General features: G+C 35.5%; 1 protein-coding gene across 1 annotated transcript; it reads left to right on the top strand.

The window, feature by feature from the left end:
• The first annotated feature begins 629 nt into the window (after positions 1-629).
• Positions 630-1,970, top strand: LOC111373988. Its single transcript, XM_022996586.1, has 3 exons — positions 630-836; positions 1,240-1,390; positions 1,450-1,970. The coding sequence occupies exons 1-3, from the start codon at positions 630-632 to the stop codon at positions 1,968-1,970; spliced, it is 879 nt and encodes a 292-aa protein (XP_022852354.1).
• Positions 1,971-18,904: the final 16,934 nt, after the last annotated feature.

The raw sequence follows: 18,904 nt of genomic DNA, 5'->3' as shown, positions 1-18,904 counted from the left end.
AATGTTTGAGGATCAGTTTGATCTTGAACCTTTTCAATATCATATTGCGTCTGTTCTACTTCAGTTTGAATTAGCTCTACCTGATACCAATGTTGAGTAGTAAACTTGATTTTTGAACTAAATAATATGGGCTTAATGACTTTTCCCATAGGCCTCAACTCAATTAAAAAGCTCAACATGTCTAGCATCTCTAAAAACATTATCTAAAAAAATCTATATAAATATCTACTAGAAAAATCCATGTAAATATCGAAGTAAAATATGTGGTGATAAATGTGGTAATGTGTCAAGAAGAATATGTGGTCTTATAAAGCATATCTATAGTATTCTAGGAAAATATCTAGTCCAATGAGTAGTCTAAAAGCCTTTTGTAAATATGTGGTTTAGGATTCTCTAAAAAAATGTGTGGATTAGAAGTTTCATGTAAACACTATATAAAAGGGTAGTATCCTCAATTTGTAAGAAGCCAAAAAGTGTGTAAAGTCTTGAAGTTGAGAAATACATGTTTCCTTTTTTTACTTCCTTCTTCCTATTAGTGTTGTCCTCTTAAAAACCTTAGCCAATCCAAGTTGATAAACACCTCTTTCCTCCAACAAACTAGTATCAGAACTCTAAGGTTCTTGAGAAAAATGGCAAGTGGGATGATTCCTTTTCAAGCCCCCCCCCAACTCAACAAGGATAACTATAACAATTGGAGCATAAGAATGAAAATGTTGCTCAGGTCACAAGATGCATGGGAGATCGTAGAGAAAGGCTACACGGAGCCACAAGACGAGGTCGCTCTATCCCAAGCACAAAGGGATAGTTTGAAGGATGCAAGGAAAAAGGATAACAAGGCGCTTACCTAGCTTGTGCTACTACAAGTAAAGAAACATGGGAGATCTTGCAAAACTCCCATAAAGGAGTTAAGAAGGTGAAAAAAGTTCGACTCCAAATACTTCGAGGTGAGTTTAAAGCTTTACATATGAAAGAATCGGAATCAATTTCTGATTACTTCTCTAGAGTATTGGCTATTGTGAATCAATTAAAGAGGGAGTAATTGAGAAGATATTAGCTCTTTAGATTCTAAATTTGATTACATAGTTGTAGCCATTGAAGAATCTAAAGATCTAGATAGTATGAGTGTCGATCAACTCATGGGATCGTTATAAACCCATGAGGAAAGATTAAAGAAGAATGTGAAAGAAGAGTCATTAGAGCTAGCTTTTCAAATAAAGCTCACTTTGAACGAGGGTGAAGGAAGGTTCGGCAGTAGAGGAAGCTAAAGAGGAAAAGGACGAGACCAAGATCGAGGAAGAACTGCATTCTACAAGGAGAAAAGAAGATAAAGCTCATTTTCCACCAGATGTCGTGGAAGAGGAAAAGGTACAAGGTAAAATGAAGGGCCAAGGTATGACAAATCTCAAATTAAATGTTACAATTGTCAAAACCTTGGTCATTATGCTTTAGAATGTAGAAATATTACTAACCAAGTTGAAGAGAAAGCCAACTATGCTTGTCAGGAAAGTGAAGTGGATCCTGCACTACTGTTGGCTTACAAAGGTGAAGAGGGCAGAGAAAATAACACTTGGTATTTGGATACAAGAGCAAGCAACCATATGTGTGGAAGAAAAAATATGTTTGTGGAGCTTGATGAATTAGTAATCGAAAGCATTACCTTTGGAGATGAATCCAAGATCCCAGTTAAAGGAAAAGGTAAAATCTTGATTCGCTTGAAAAATTGTACGTATCAATTTATCTCAAATGTCTATTATGTGCCCAATATTAAGAATAACATTTTAAGTTTGGGACAACTCTTAGAGAATGGCTATGATATTCATTTGGAAGATCATAGTCTTTCAATAAAAGATCAAAGGGAAAATTTGATTGCCAAAGTCCCTATGACAAGAAATAGAATGCTTGCATTAAGCATTCAAAATGATGTTGCCAAATGCATAAAAGCTTGTTTTAAAGATTCATCTTGGTTTTGACACTTGAGATTTGGGCATCTTAATTTTGGAGGCTTAAAGTTGTTGAGTAAGAAGAAAATGGTGAAAGGTTTGCCTCCAATAAATCATGCGGATCAATTATGTGAAGGATGCTTACTTGAAAAGCATTCGAGGAAAAGTTTTTCAAAAGAAGCATCTACAAGAGCTAAGAATCCGTTAGAACTTGTACACTTGGATGTTTGTGGGCCAATCAATCCAAGCTCTCTCAGTAAGAGCAATTGCTTTCTTCTTTTTATTAATGATTTTAGTAGAAAGACTTGGGTCTATTTTCTCAAACCAAAATTGGAAGTTTTTGAAACTTTCTAAAGGTTTAAAGCTCTTGTTCAAAAAGAAAGTGGCTATAGCATAAAAGCCATGAGATCAGATAGAGGAGGAGAATTCACCTCTAAAGAGTTTGAGAAGTATTGTGAGGAGAATGGAATTCATCGTCCATTGACAATTCCATACTCTCCACAACAAAATGAAGTAGCCAAAAGAAAGAATAGATTCATTCTTAACATGGCTCGCTGTCTGCTCAAAAGTAAGAGATTACCCAAAGAATCTTGGGCCGAACCTGTTAATTGCACCGTGTATTTGTCTAATGGATCGCCTTCTAGAAGTGTGTGGAATAAGACACCACAAGAAGCATGGAGTGGAAGAAGCCCAGCATCTCACTTACAAGTATTTGGGAGCATTGCATATGCTCATGTACCAGATCAAAAGCGGTCCAAGTTAGATGACAAAAGTGAAAGGTATGTCTTCATCGGCTATGACTCTCGCTTTAAAGGCTACAAGTTGTATAATCCAAGCAATAAGAAAATCACCATAATTAGAAATGTTGAGTTTGATGAAGAAGGAGCTTGGGACTGGGGTGCCCAAGAAGAAAACCATGACTTTTTACCATTCTTTGAAGAAGAAGAACATGAGCATGGAGAGCGGCAAGAGCTTATTAGTCCGCCTCTATCACCTACTTATGGAGTGCTTCTCTATCATCTTCACAAGGAGAAAGCTCAAGTGGAAGGACACCACGGATGAGGAGCCTACAAGAGCTATATAATGCAACAGATAATCAAAATGATTTCAAACTCTTTTGTCTTTTTGCCGATTGTGAACCAATAGGGTATGATGAAGCGGTGCAAAATAAAAGATGGAGAGATGCCATGGATGAAGAGATTAAGGCTATTAAGAAAAATGACACGTGGAAATTGACAGCCCTTCCCAAAGGAAAGAAAGCAATCGGAGTTAAGTGGGTGTACAAGGCAAAGAAGAACGCTAAAGGAGAAATAGAAAGATACAAAGCAAGATTGGTTACCAAAGGCTATAACCAACGGTTGGGAATCAATTATGAAGAGGTATTTGCTCCTGTTGCTCGTTTAGAAACCATAAAACTAATTATCTCTCTTGCAGCGCAAAATAAGTGGAAGATATTTCAAATGGACGTGAAATCAACTTTTCTAAATGGTTATCTCGAAGAAGAAATTTATGTTGAGCAATCAATGGGCTATAAAATAAAAAGACATGAAGGTAAAGTCTTAAAACTAAAAAATGCTTTATATGGGTTGAAATAGGCTCCAAGGGCATGTAATAGTAGAATTGACAAGTACTTTCTAGAAAATAATTTCATAAAATGCCCTCACGAGTATGCCCTTTATACAAAGGTAAATGAGAAAGGAGATATTTTGCTTATTTGTTTGTATGTAGATGATCTTATATTCACAGGAAATAATCAAAGTATGAACACTGAGTTTAAGAAGGCCATGGCTCAAGAATTCGAAATGACGGATATCGGTCTCATGGCCTACTATATTGGGATTGAGGTAAAGCATATGGAGAATTGCATCTTTATCTCACAAGCAGGATATGCAAAAGAAATTTAATATGGAGGATTGCAAGCCTGTATGCACCCTCATCGAATGCGGAACCAAGTTGTCGAAGAATGATGAAGGTGAAAAGGTAAACCCAACACTTTTTAAGAGTTCTGTTAAAAGTCTAAGATACTTGATGTGCACAAGATAAAATATCCTTTTTGGAGTTAGCCTCATCAGTCACTAAATGGAGACACCTGCCATGACCCATATGAAAACTGCAAAGAGAATTTTTCGCTACATCAAAGGTATGTTTGATTATGGCTTAGTCTATTCATCATCTAATGAATTCAAACTTGTTGGATATAGTGACAGGGATTGGGGCGGAGATAATGATGATAGAAAGAGTACGACTGAGTATATGTTTTACTTGGGCGACACAGCTTTCATTTGGAGTTCAAAGAAGTAATCGATCGTAGCACTATCTACATGAGAAGCTGAATATATTGCAGCTACATCAAGTTTCTGCCATGCGATTTGGTTTAGAAACTTATTGAAGACGCTTGGAATATCACAAGAAGAACCAACCGAAATCCATGTTGATAACAAATCAGCATTGACATTGGCAGAGAATCCAATATTCCACAATAGTAGCAAGCACATTGATACAAGATATCACTTCATAAGAGAAAATATTGCAAAGAAAGAAGTGTAGCTGAAATATGTAACCTCCCAGAAGCAGATCGCCGACATTCTCACCAAGACACTCAAGCATGACATGTTCCACAAGTTAAGAACTCTACTTGGAGTAGTAAAATCAAGTTTAAGGGGGGATTTTGAGTATTAAACTTGATTTTTGGACTAAATAATATTGGCTTAAGGATTTTTCCCATAGGCCCCAACTCAATTAAAAAGCCTAACATGTCTAACATTTCTAGAAACATTATCTAGAAAAATCTTTATAAATATCTACTAGAAAAATTCATGTAAATATCTAATTAAAATAGGGAAAATTGCAACTGAGGTACCAAACCTTTCGTTTATTAGCAGACTTTGCTCAAACATTTAGTTTGTGACATTCACAGTCCCAAACCTTTCAAAAATATGTACCGGGGGTCCAAATGGATGGAAACCGTCCGTTTGACTGTTAGTTGATCAATAAAAATGAATTTTAACCAATTTTTGACCAATTTAAAAGGGTATAAAGGTAAATTTACTATTTAATTCTATAATAAAACAGATAAACTAATATACAAAATAAAAATAAAAGAAACTACTATTCATCTTCTTCTTCCCCCCACGCTACCCCATAGCTGCTACAATTTTTCCAATAAAAAATGGTTTCTTCTTCACCCTACCCATCCCCAATTTACTCCCACAGCAATTTTGGGTAAAGATTATTCCAATACTTAGATCCATACCTCCCCGGAACACAATGAAGCAGATGATGTTTCAGCTATAGCGTTTACCAGCGAGTTCTTTAGCAGCAAAGTTGAAATCATTTCTTGCTCCTGGTTTACTCATCTTTTTACTGCAAAGTAAATTTTACACCTAAATCTAGCCACTGACATTAAAACACTCGTTTAAAGAGCTGTTCAATTATTTTGCCTGCTAAAATAATAGGCACTTTTTAATAAATAAATAAATAATTATGACATATATGCAGTGAATTCTCCATTAAATACTTGTCATCTATATTTATTAATTGAAGAAAATAAACGTCTAAAATCAATTCCTATTGAAGGTTACATTTTGAGTCCGTTTTCAGTATAAAAGGCACACCACATTCTTGCAAATAACGAAGAAAAACCAGTTGAAGTTTTTTTTGGAGTCTCCTAGGTTTTCAGAGGATACGGGGGAGTAGGTTGGGGATGGGTAAGGTGAAGAAGAAACCATTTTTTATTGGGAAAATTGCAACAGTCCTAGGGTATGGTGGGGTGAGGTGGGGGGAAGAAGAAGATGAATAGTAGTTTCTTTTATTTTTATTTTGTATATTAATTTATTTGTTTTATTATAGAATTAAATAGTAAATTTACCTTTGTATCCTTTTAAGTTGGTCAAAAATTGGTCAAAATTCAATTTTATTGGTCAACTAACGGTCAAACGGACGGTTTCCATCCATTTGGACCCTCGGGGCATATTTTTGAAAGGTTTGGGACTGTGGGTGGCACAAACTAAAGATTTGAGCAAAGTGTGCTAATAAACGAAAGGTTTGGTACTTCGACTGCAATTTTTCCATTAAAATATGTGGTACTAAATGTGATAATGTATCAAGGAGAATATGTGGTCTTATAAAGTCTATCTAGAGTATTCTAAGAAAATATCTTGTCCAATGAGTGGTCTAAAAGCCTTTTTGTAAATATGTGGTATTGGATTCTCTAGAAAAATGTGTGGACTAAAAGCTTCATGTAGGGGTAGTGTCTTCTATTTTGTAATAAGCCAAAAAGTGTGTAACGTCTTGAAGTTGAGAAATACAAGTTTTCTTTTTCTACTTCCTTCTTCATATTAGTGTTATCCTCTTAAAAGTTTTAGCCAATCCAAATTGGTAAACCCTTCTTTCCTCCAACATAACTAAATATGAGTTTCTTGACCAATTTCATCCAAATTCTTAAGTTTTAATTTCAATTTCTTTCCTTATCTTACTAACTCTAGGGTTTGAGGAGGACTATTTAGAGACAAGGCACGACAGTTTCACTAAAACCCACATTTCTGCTAACAATTACTTTAAATCCTTTTAGTTTTATAACCCACAGTTTATGCCTTTTGGTTTCCTGATTACCATATCACAGGAAAAATTATTTTAAGGATGTTGATTCTAATTTATCTTCACTCGGCACAATCAAAATTTCTAAGCCTAGAATAATCTGCAGATTTACCAATTAAACCTAATTCAAGTACTTCAAAGTTAAATAACATTAGATGGACACCTATTGATCAAATAATTTGTTGTTATTAAGGCCTCAAGCCAAAACAACTTGGGCAAGCTTGAACTTAAGTGCATGAACATCACATTATTCATTAAGGCCATCTCCAATGTATGACCTAAAACACCAAAATACACCATTTTTTGGTGTAAAACAACTCCAATGTAACACTATATTTTGCACCATTGCAAAGTGTACAAAATCGTATTTACCCTTTCTTTTCATTTCCCAAATAAATTGATTAAGGGTATTTGTGTCATTTGTGATATATATTTCTAAGAAATAACAATTAATGAATTAATTAAAAGAAGAAAAAAATTTAAAATATAACAAACACGATTATTTATTAAAGTTAACACGAAATATATTAAACAACGACATATAGACGATAATCTAATTTTATTTAAGGAAAACAATACATAAAAAAGTACATAGTTTAGTAATCTGGAAGATCGCTTCCAGATTCTCCAATATCGTCAAAATAATTTCCAAACAAACGAGATGAACTTTCAAATCCTTTATCTTGTTATCGAGCTCTCTTCTGTAAAATTTTTGCTTGTTCGTTTTGCAAGAACAAATGTAGGTTTGGATCTATTATCGAACTCAAATATTTTAACAAAATTTTATTCTCCTCACGATATTCTGTCTTTGTCATTTTCCTTTTTGGATTTCATGACTGCAGTATAATCATGCATAACATGATTATCGAGAACAAATGTAATGTTGATGTATCAATTCGAGAATGGAGTAAAGCGCCAAGTCCAAAAGTTGAGTTGGTTGAAGATGAAAATCAACATTTTCAAGAATTCTTTGCTCTTCATAGACAAATCAGAATTAAGAGGCTCACATTGCACTTCGAAATGCATTAATCGATCATTTGTGGAAAGAATATATGAATTTCGAGAATTAAATTGCAATAATATGTCGACTTCGTAATATCGTAATATCCTAATTCGAAATGCATTGCATTATTTTTTAATGACATGATTTAATATTTTCATTGTTGTAGTGTTTTTATTAATTGTATTATGTTTTTAATATTTATTAATGAATTTAATATTTTCCGTAATTTTAGGTAATTATTCATTTAGTAATTAATTAATTTATAAAATAATTAAATAATAATGTTTCATATAAATAAATTATTAAGAATAAAAAAAGGAAGAAAATGGTTAAATACTATTCATTTGGTATAAGTTTTGGTGTAATGACATGATTTAATATTTTCATTGTTGTAGTGTTTTTATTAATTGTACTATGTTTTTAATATTTATTAATGAATTTAATATTTTCCGTAATTTTAGGTAATTATTCATTTAGTAATTAATTAATTTATAAAATAATTAAATAATTAATGTTTCATATAAATAAATTATTAAGAATAAAAAAAGGAAGAAAATGGTTAAATACTATTCATTTGATATAAGTTTTGGTGTAATGGTTAAAGAAGAATTTTAGTTTGGTACAGTGCTGGAGATGACCTAATGAGCTATTCATTCTTTTTGCACACCATTTTGATGTGGTGCATTCATTAAATTCTGTAAATGTACGATATCATATCCAAGTAATAAATTATAAGTAGATTATTGCTCATAAGAGAACTAAGTATTTAATCTTGTTTCAATTATAGCTACCTTTAATTGAATAGGAAGATAGATGAAATTTATATTAACAAATTAAATCTATAACTAAGCTAACTAATTAAAGGAAGCATTATAACACTCAAGTAATTGAACAAACACTAGAACTTTGAATCCCCTACATTCATCCATTTTAATATCAACTTCGTTAGTTAATCACACCTATTCGGATATGAAAATCAATGTTTCTAATTTGTTTAATAATCTTTCTCGAGTAGAACTAAACTTATCATGACATGTGATGATGCATTAAATGACAAGAAAATTTAGTGATCAGTTAATTGAAAATTATTAAACTCCTAACGATCATTCAAAACCAACTATGTATTTAATACCAAAATTCGAAATTTATTATCATAATTTAAAATGTAGAGTCAACATTATCCTACAATCTATACAACTATTCAAGCACCAGATTCAATTTGGAAGGTGGAATGGCACACTTGGGTGTGGAAGAGAAGAGATCATCGAGGTGGTTGGTATGATTGTGAGATCGCAGTCAGAGTGCAAGGAATCTGGTTGGGGTTGTGAGATGGTAAATCGGGAAAGAGTTATGGATATTGGTGGTGGTGATTGTTTGATGGCAAAGGAGGAGGATGATGGTGGTGGTGATGATTGTGATGGTGATCGTAATAGTAATGGTGATGGTATTAGAGTTTTGAGATAGACACACAAGGGAGAGATTGTGGTGGTTGGATAACATTGAACTAGATGTATTAATTTGATTCTGAATTAAATTAATTAAGGTAAATGTAATTAAACTAGGGTAAAAATTATTATTTATAAATGAGAATAAAATTTGAATTTTTTTTATTTTCTTATTTATTTATTTATTTTATTTTTTTAATGAGGTGTTTGACTTAAATAAACCTGTTAGGAAACGTCAGCTTCATGTTCAAAAAAGAACGGCCTTCTCGTGAAGCGAAGCCCAAAGTTCAACTCAGTAGAAAACCGAATATAAGCCCAAAAATGTGAAGTGCAAACTGTGAGCCCAAATATAGATTAGAATCCTACAGATATAGATCAAACACAAATATGTCAGTACGATACAATAATAATTAAGTTAAAAATGGTAAAATCGTAAAAAATTCTTCTCTCGACCAAGTTCAAACATTTGGTCGACTACTGAGAAAAATAATAATAATAATAATTTTTTATTATAACTTATTTTATAATAATATATTCATTTCGTATTTTTTAAATAAGTTACCTAATTCCCTAAAGTTATCGAGAATATTATATAGCTTCAAATTAATTTTCAAAAATAACAAACTTGTGATTTTATTTTTTTTCAAAATCAGATGATTACATTGTGATCCTTGATAAAATTTTGTAACCTTTAATTTAATAAAATAGGTCACGATCACAATAATACAATTTTTTTTATTTATTATTTATTTATTTATTTTCCTTGTCATGATTAAATGCTAGTCACAAATCATACAAGGTCACATTTAAAAATATACAATTTGTAAATCACAAGTATATATTTAATCGCAAATTACATATTTTATTAAGTCACAAATAATTTATTAGTAACAAATTACTCGACTAATTGATCACAATTACGTAATTAACTTGTCAAAATTACTTTTAACCCCACTCCAACCCTACCCCACCACACCACACTAGCATTGGCCTCTGTCACCATCTCAAATCCACGACCCACCACCTCCATCTCCATTGCACCACCACCTCCAACACACCATCATGTGCCTACAACTCACCATCACAATGGCCCATTCCAATCAAGTTCGCCGTCGTAGACCACCATCAATCTAGCAATTCTCGAATTATAGGTGCTGGCGATGACAACATTTCCATGTTCATATTCGGCCGATTGGCGATTACGACTTAATATAGATGAGGTTGAAGCAGTGGCTCATGATTGAAGTGTAGGAGAAATTGTTATCATAAAACAGTTAGATCTTTCATGTTGGATCATCAAAAAATTCAAGAACTATAGGGAAAACGTACTTAAATCAGATATGGTTAATGCAATAGTTGAATCTTGCAATTTAGTCTTCCAAATCAACACGCAGCCCTTAATTCTGTCTAGTGATGGGAAGCAGAACAGAATGAGCAATACTCATGTGATTTGGGGACCATAACCGTATTTATATATATTGACGCCCTTTGACTTAATTCGACCCATCATAGAGTTAGGAACTTGAGTCCAGTCTCTACACGTAAAAGACCTAGACTTTAATTAGATACATTAAAGCCTAAAATACTAGAAACTTATTAGATCACTTTTAAACGGGTTTAACAAAATTTGATAGTCTTTAATTTAATACACAATAATTTACACATATAAACCCACACTATCGTTTAAAATACTTTACATGAAGCACTATTATGCCGATTAAGTTGCTATTGGCAATAAAGAGGAGGTGATAGATAAGAGACTGAAGTAGGGGAGAGCTCTTTTTACCTGAACCAGTGGAACCGGACCGGAATCGGCCGGTTCGATTCCGAATCTTCTACAAAAGAGTTCAGTTTTGGAACATATTAATGAGAACCCGCCAATTGTGGACCGGTTCCTGGTTCCACTATGGGAATCGACAGTTCTCATGGAAATTTTTTTTTTCCGTTTTGATAAAATATTGGCCCTTATATGTCGGCCAATTAAACTTTCCTTCATTTTAGACTCATCGGTTTCCTTATTTTCCATCACTTGGTGCCTATCCATGTCCCTTTGTTCTGCTAGCTGCTATGGGCTAGCCATTGACCCATTGACCCCTGTAAATATGTCCAGAAGGGACATTTTTTCATTCTTTTATACTTTAAATTCAATTCCTTCCTTCTTTCCTTTTCCTGCTCATTTAACTCCAGATTACGTGCAACCTCCATCCACCCTGGACAGTGCGAGCGCCTTTCTGTTCGTTTGGGTTCAGTTTTTGACTGGGAGGGAGTTGTTCCATGATATTTTAACTGGAACCAATGCCAAAGTTGGGGTCGAAATATATGCTCCCCAATTTTTTGCTCGCCAACTTGGTTTTGGCCAAACTTGGCTTATTCTCCATTGTTATTCAAAAAATCTGATAGACCGCTTTCAAACCATTAATAAGGCAGAGGCACAATTTATAGATGCTCTCAATATTCTTTTGACGAGTGACTTTTCATTAGCCCCCTTCAATCCTAGCCGTGCCGTTCACCCCCTTTTTGATCAACTCTGGCCATCAGTGAAGTGCAAATTGTTTGCAACTGATGCCAATCGTGCTTTCCATTCACCAGATCAGCCAAACATTCCTTCCACTTCTCCTATTTTGATCACCCACGTGTCCATTAGGAATCCTTCCTCCCTTGCTCGTGCTAAACAATCTGTTCATCCCTCTATTTCTCTACCTATCAAACCTGCTACAGCTAAGAATGTCCCAAGCCGCAAACGGCGATTTTGGAGGATGATGATGATGACACTCCTCTCATCGTCAGGAGAAAGGTAATTGAATTCTGTTTACTCATAAACATACATTTCTATGTGCTAATGGTTTTCTTGAATTTCTCAAAAAAGTTCAGCCTCTCCTTTGAAGGCTTTGGTGTTGGCAGCTCCTGCTTCATCATCCTCTACTGGAGCTGCTTCATCCAAACCAACTGATGAAGGGACTACGCTTAAAGAGAAACCTTCAGTCCCAGAACCTTCATCACAACCAATGGACGAGCCACCTCATTCCCAGGGCATCGACCCCCCAAACGTCCAACCAGAAGGTAATACATTTTTTGATGTTTTACCTTTACTTGTGCTATTGGTTTCTGATTTGTTGCTTCTTTAATCATGCAGAGGCTCCCATGAGTCTGCTCGTTGTGGCAGAGTCTTCTCGCCCAGACAAGGGGAAGTCTCCACAGGTGGTGGAGCCAACTAGTGATATGCCACCTTCCAAGATTGCTGATGAGGTAACCTTTTGCTTCACTTTTATTTTCACTTTGTTTATTGTAGTGAAAACCTTCAATGTTGGCATTTTTCTTTGCAAGATGCTGATGAGATTGTGCGTTCCATCCAGGACTTGTTCACTTCCTGGGGACAAGTCAAGACGTCTCGCCCTACTTCAACCGGTCGTCTTTCTACTTCTTCAGAGGAAGATATGAAGTTCCTCAAGCAGTCGATATTTGAGTATGTATCTTTTATGGACATGGACATCGGTCAGGCAAGTGTTGCCAAACATAAGGATAAGCTTGAGCATTTGAGTGCGAAGTTGGCGCAAGCACTGACACTTCCGTCACTCAATATTTCTGCTGATTTTAAAGCGACGTTGAAAGTTGTCCACTCTAACATCCTCTCTTTGCTAGCCAAAAATGTTGAACTGAAGGCCAAGAGTACTCAATATCTTCGTGCTGCATCTGAAAGAGAGTCTTTGCTTCTGGAGATCAACAAAGCTGAGGACGAATTGAAAGAAATCTCTTCCGAAGTCATGATTGAAGACTCTTTGATGACTAGTTTGGCTGCATAGATGAAGGAGCTTCAAATAAGGATGGATGACTGCAAGGCGAGAATGGCTGCTAAAAAGCATAATGCGTCCCAGGGAATTGAACGAACCAGGTATTTGGTCGAGCAGTACAAGAAGCTGGAGATCGATGATGATTTTGTAGCTGAATTGAATATCACTTCTTCTCAGCAGAGTGAGGATTTGGGGGGACTTAGGGAAAGAATTCGTTCGGTCTGGGGCGAATTGTAATTAAGACATCTAATGCCTTAACTTTTCTTTTTGTAACTTCGTATTAACTTTCCTTTTGTAACCTCATACTGATAGCCATTGCCAATTTTGAATGTAATAGCAGCCATTGTCATTAATGAACGATTAATTTGTCTTCATGTGTATTTATTGACGTTTGTCCTTAATCGTTAATCCCCCAAGCATTTAACTGTTTTATGCTAAGATTAATGTACATCTTCTCTTGGTATTTCTATCTCTTTTCCCAAGACTTTGGGCCACTTGATTCCAATTACTAGGCACGAACGTGGTCGTTCATATTCTGTCTCTTCACCTCCACGCCCCTATAAATGCACGCATATTTCGCACTTTTCATTTTCATTTCCATTCTTTTCTTCAAAAACTAATTTACTGCCATCATTTAGCATTTCAACGATTGATCCAAAATTTTCGTCTTCCATAGAAATGGACCATTTGATCCGCCCGTCTTGCTATCTGTTTTAATGTCACCTTTGGTATGGGAGATATAGGAAATATTCTTTGACCAGCAAAGTTCTTCCCATCGTCTCCATATTCTTTACAAGGAGTTCAATGATGGAAGATAATTTTTGAGGATGCCTGCAAGCCACCTTACTTGCTGAGGATGCTTTTCTTTCCTTTTGCTTGCTGAGAGTGCTTCTCAGCCTCTCTGCTTGCCTTTGCAACAGTGCGATCAGGATAGCAATCAAGGCTAGTTCACCCTCTTACTTGGCGATCGACCGAGAGATTAGTTTGCTCTCAATTGTAGCTTATAGAGCATTTAGTATTTTGTATCTTGCAACTTTGTAATGAACGTTTGATAATAAAGAAATTTATTTGAACGTATTTCGCTCTGGCCCTTTTTTATCTACGATCGTTCAACGCGATTTGATTACGCTTTTATTTATTCACTTTCCCATAAGGAATGAACATATTTTTTTAAATATTTGCCATTAATGAACCTCATGTGCTTGGTGCCATCTAAATCTTCCAAATGATAGGTTTCATTAGGCAACACACTATTTACTTTATATGGTTCTTCCAAATTGGGCGACCATTTGTCATACTTTGGATTCTTGCTATCCAAAGGGAGTATTGTCTTTCAAACTAATTCGTCCAGGCTGAACGACTTGGCTATAACTTTTTTATTATAAAACTTAGCCATCCTTCGTTTTTGAACTTGCAATCTATCTAGGACGTCCAACTTTAATTCGTCCAACTCCAATAAGTTTTGAACTGGTGATTCGGTATACTCATCATCACTTAACTTATGTTGCAAATACACTCTGATCGATTGCACGTTGATTTCCATAGACAAAACGGCCTCTTGTCCATAAGTAAGTTGGAAAGGAGTAATTTTGGTACTTGACCGAGGCGACGTCCTATAAGCCCATAAGGCCTTGTTTAGACATTCGTGCCAATTTCTGGCATTTTCATCTATCATTTTCCTTATGATATTTTTTAGAATCTTATTAGAAGATTCTGCTTGTCCGTTGGATTGAACGTAATATGGTGTGGAGTTTACTAATTTAACTCCAAACTCGCTCAAGAATTTATTCACTTGATCTCTATTTAAAGAAGTGTTGTGATCTACCATCAAAGTTTGTGGAATTTCAAATTCATAAATAATATGATTACGGATAAATTCTATGACACTCTTTTGGGTGATCTCCTTTAAAGGTATCGCTTCTACCCACTTAGTGAAAAAATCAATTGCAACTATAACAAAAGTATGTTGCTTGGACGATGGGAGATAAATCTTCCCTATCAGCTCTATCGCCCAACCCTTGAATGGCCAGAGTTTGATAATGGGTGCCATTTCTTTTGCTGGCGCCTTTGTATTGGACCATGCTTTTGGCATGTTAGACAACTCTTCACATATTGAACACATGATTCTCCCATCTTGGGCCAAAAATATCCGTTCCTAATAATCAACCATCTCATCCTTTGGCCAGTTTGATGAGATCTACATATCCCTTCATGCACTTCAACCATGATCATCTTGGCTTCTTACAAATTTACACATTTTAACAATATACCATCAGAGTGTTTCTTAAACAACTCTTCATCTATCAGTGTATAATTTAGCAAACGCAACTTCAGCTTTTTACTATTTCCTTTATTAGGTTCTTTAAGGAACCTTTTAACCTTTGCCCTCCAATCTATTGCATCTCCATCTTGTATGCAATGAATTTCAACCGTTCTCGCCATTCTTTGGACCACGGGCAATATTGTTCCATAGTTATAATTAGACATCCAATTTAAAACCTTTAAGTACCCTGAGGCCCTAGGCCAACTCATTTGCCACGTCATTATATATCCTATTAATGCATTGAAGCTCTACTTGGTCGAATTCTTCCAACAACTCTTGGGCGATTTCATATTGACTTATAATGGAATCACTTTGACATTTAAAATCACCAATCAATTGGTAAATTACCAATTGAGAATCGCCTCTAACGATCACATTTTTTACCCTTGTATCTATCATTAATTCTAGGCTCATGATTAAGACTTCATATTCGGCTTGATTGTTGGTGCACATCCTATCCAAAGTGAATGCGAACGTGTAACAAATCCATAAAAGATTTATCAATGCTATTCATACTCCTGCACCTTTAGAGGTTTTTTACTCATCGAAATATAAAATCCAAGGTTTTAATTCGAATGAATTGATTTCTAAATCAATTTCTTCAGGCATGTCAAGGCATGGATGATCGGCCAGAAAGTTAGCCAAAACCTGATTTTTTATTGTCTTTTGGGGTATGTATTGTATTTCGAATTCCGATAATGCTAATATCCAAAGGCCTACCCTTTGGCGCAAAATAGGACGAGAGAACATATACTTAACCAAATTTACTCTAGATATCAAATAAACAGATACGGGCCGTAAATAAGCCCATAATTTTGTACATGTGAAATACAATGCAAGACATAATTTTTTAATGGCAGAGTAATTACATTCACATTTTGTTAACTGCCTACTCAATTAGTAAATCGCCTTTCTTCACCAAATTGGTCTTCTTCCGCGACCATTCCAACTATTGATTATTTTTCAGCCGATACATACACTTTCATTGGCCGTCCTTGGATTGGTGACACCAACACTGATGGACTTGATAAATATGTCTTTAGGCTTTCAAAAGCCTTTTGATGCTCTTCTTTCCAGATGAATTCGTCCTGATTTTTTAACTTTAAAAGCGGCGAAAAAACTTTAGTTCGCCCTGCACAGTTAAAAATAAAGCATCTTAAAAAGTTTACTTGGCCTAGAAACCTTCGCAATTCTTTTTTGTTGCTAGGTGGTTTGGCCTCTAAAATGGCCTTCGCTTTATTTTTATCAAACTCAATCCCCCTTTTGTGTACTAAGAAACCAAGGAAGTTTCCTGCATTAACATCAAACGCACATTTCAAGGGATTCAATTTTAGTTTATATTGCTTCATTCGCTCAAATGAACATCTCAATTGTTCAAAATGGTCCTCTTCTTTAATGGATTTGACCACTATATCATCTACATACATCTCAAAAAACTTGCCTATCATATAATAAAAAATCAGGTTCATCGCCCTTTGATAAATTGCTCCTGCATTTTTCAGGCCGAAAGGCATAACTACCCATTCAAAACATCCTAGAGACCCAGGGCATCTAAAGGCAGTTTTTTGTATATCTTCCTCAGCTATATAAATTTGATTGTATCCTAAATACCCGTCCATGAAGGAATACATTACGTGTCCGATAGTTGAGTCTACTAAAGAGTCTACCGTGGGCATTGGATATTCATCTTTGGATGTGGCTATATTTAAATTCCTAAAGTTTATGCACATTCTTAATTTACCATTCTTTTTTAGTATTGGCACGATATTGGACAATCATTCGACATACCTGGCTGTTCTAATAATGCCTGCTTTTAATAATCACTCTATCTCTTTCTTAATTTCAGGAAGTACATTAGGAGCAAAATTTCCTAGGAGGTTGCCTATGAGGTTTAAAATTTGGCTTGGTTGGTAATCTATATTCCACCAAATCTCTATCTAAATCAGGCATATGTTCATATTCCCAAGCAAAACAATCCTTATATTCCTTTAGTAAAGCGATTAATTTATCACTAACCTCTTGATCGAGCATTTGGCTGATGAATATTGGGTGATCTTCTCATTCATTACCAATATTCACTTTAATTAGAGGGTCCTGTGTTTGAGCATATCCAGGTTTGGTGATCCTCATTACTGCATCGTCCAATTCCATTATAGACGCCTCTTCTTCTAAACAATCCACCTTGTTGACTTCTTGGCCAATACGTTGTTCCAACTCGAACACTGCCAATTTGTCTCTCAATACTTTCAAAGCTACTTCTTCTTTCGTCTTGTCCTTACATTCTTTATTGAAAGCTATTAATTTGGCTTTGAAGGCCTGAATATCGGCCATTTACTTTTGTTGCTTACAACTCATTTAAAACTCCTTAATTACTCTTTTGCCAACTACTAGCTCTTCTAGGGCCATTATGGTTGGCCTCATCTGACTAAACATTTTAGTGAGTGCATCCACCGAAAACGTCTCTTCACTTTGAGCGACAATTTGAGTTTCTTCTCCATCTTGGACTACTCTGACAGGTCCATAATTTTCTTCGTACACGAATCTTTCTACTGAGTTTGCTTCTGCGACAAAAGGTCTATAATCGGCCTGCACCACTTCTACTTCGCCTTTGTCATTCCAAAAAATCAGGCATTGATAGAGCGATGAGGGTATACAGCGACTTTCGTGTATCCAATCCCTTCCTAATAACACATTGTAACTAGTAGGACCATCTATTACAAAGAAGACTGTGATCCTCGTAGTTGTCCCTATAGTTATGTCCAATGGTATAACCCCTTTAGTTGAAGTTGCTCCTCCATTGAAACTCGTAAGGACGACTTCTGTTAGGATCATATCACTTTCTGTCTTTGCAAATTTCCTCATTATCCTAGATGGAATGGTGTTTTTAGCTGCTCCATTATCGACAAGCACTTTTGCCACAGGTATGGCGTTAACTAGAGCTTTAACGTACAATGACTTCAAGTGTTTAGTTAACTTCATGGCTGGTCGCTTAAAAATAACCTTTTCGGCAGCATTTATTTCCACTTCCTTCTTGTCCTCTGTCGAGTTATCCTTTTGTGTCGCACTAAGCTTCTGTTTCTTGAATTTCCTTTTTACTGTTTTCTAATGCTTCTTCTTTAGTTACTCAACCTGTGGGAGGAGGCATTATTCTTGGAGGTGATCCATACTTTTCAGAGTGAGGAACTCTGTTTTTCCTTTTGGGCATCCCGTACAGCACGTAATAATCGAAAGAACGCCTAGACGGTTCCCCCAACAAGTCCACTTCACGAACCCCCTCTCGATGTAGTTGCTTCAACAGAGTATTGTACGATACTCCTTTTTTTCTTCTTTCTGCTTCCAAATCAATTTCCTCTTCAATATCCGTCATACCATCCCCCCTCTAGAAGTTTGGCCTTCTTCATATTCCAGCCTGTATGCTTCTTCTTCGTTATCCTCCCTCTCTTCTTCTTCTCTCTTTATCTTGAACTCATTAGCTAGCAAATAGTTATTAGCCATGACAAGAGGTAACATACCGAACTGAATAGTAAGGGATTGATCTGGATCTTCTCCATCTCTTCTGTCTCGCTCAAACTTCGACCTCCCAAAAGAAGTCTATGGCAATTCTTTCATCAATTCACCTGTACCAGTCTCTTCACTGTCTTTGAAAACATTTTGATTGGCTACCTCGAGTAGTCTAGTCACTTTAGGACGTGGTATTCTCTGTTGTTGCCTCATCATCCGTCCATAGTTCCGTTGAAAACGCCTTTGTTGGGTTCTAGTCATCTTGTTGAAGGGTATCGCCCTTCCTGCATTATACTGGAACAAATGCC

Source organism: Olea europaea, unplaced genomic scaffold (assembly GCF_002742605.1).
Source record: "Olea europaea var. sylvestris unplaced genomic scaffold, O_europaea_v1 scaffold119, whole genome shotgun sequence".
Classification (NCBI taxonomy): domain Eukaryota; kingdom Viridiplantae; phylum Streptophyta; class Magnoliopsida; order Lamiales; family Oleaceae; genus Olea; species Olea europaea.
This window is presented reverse-complemented; position numbering and strand designations above follow the sequence as displayed.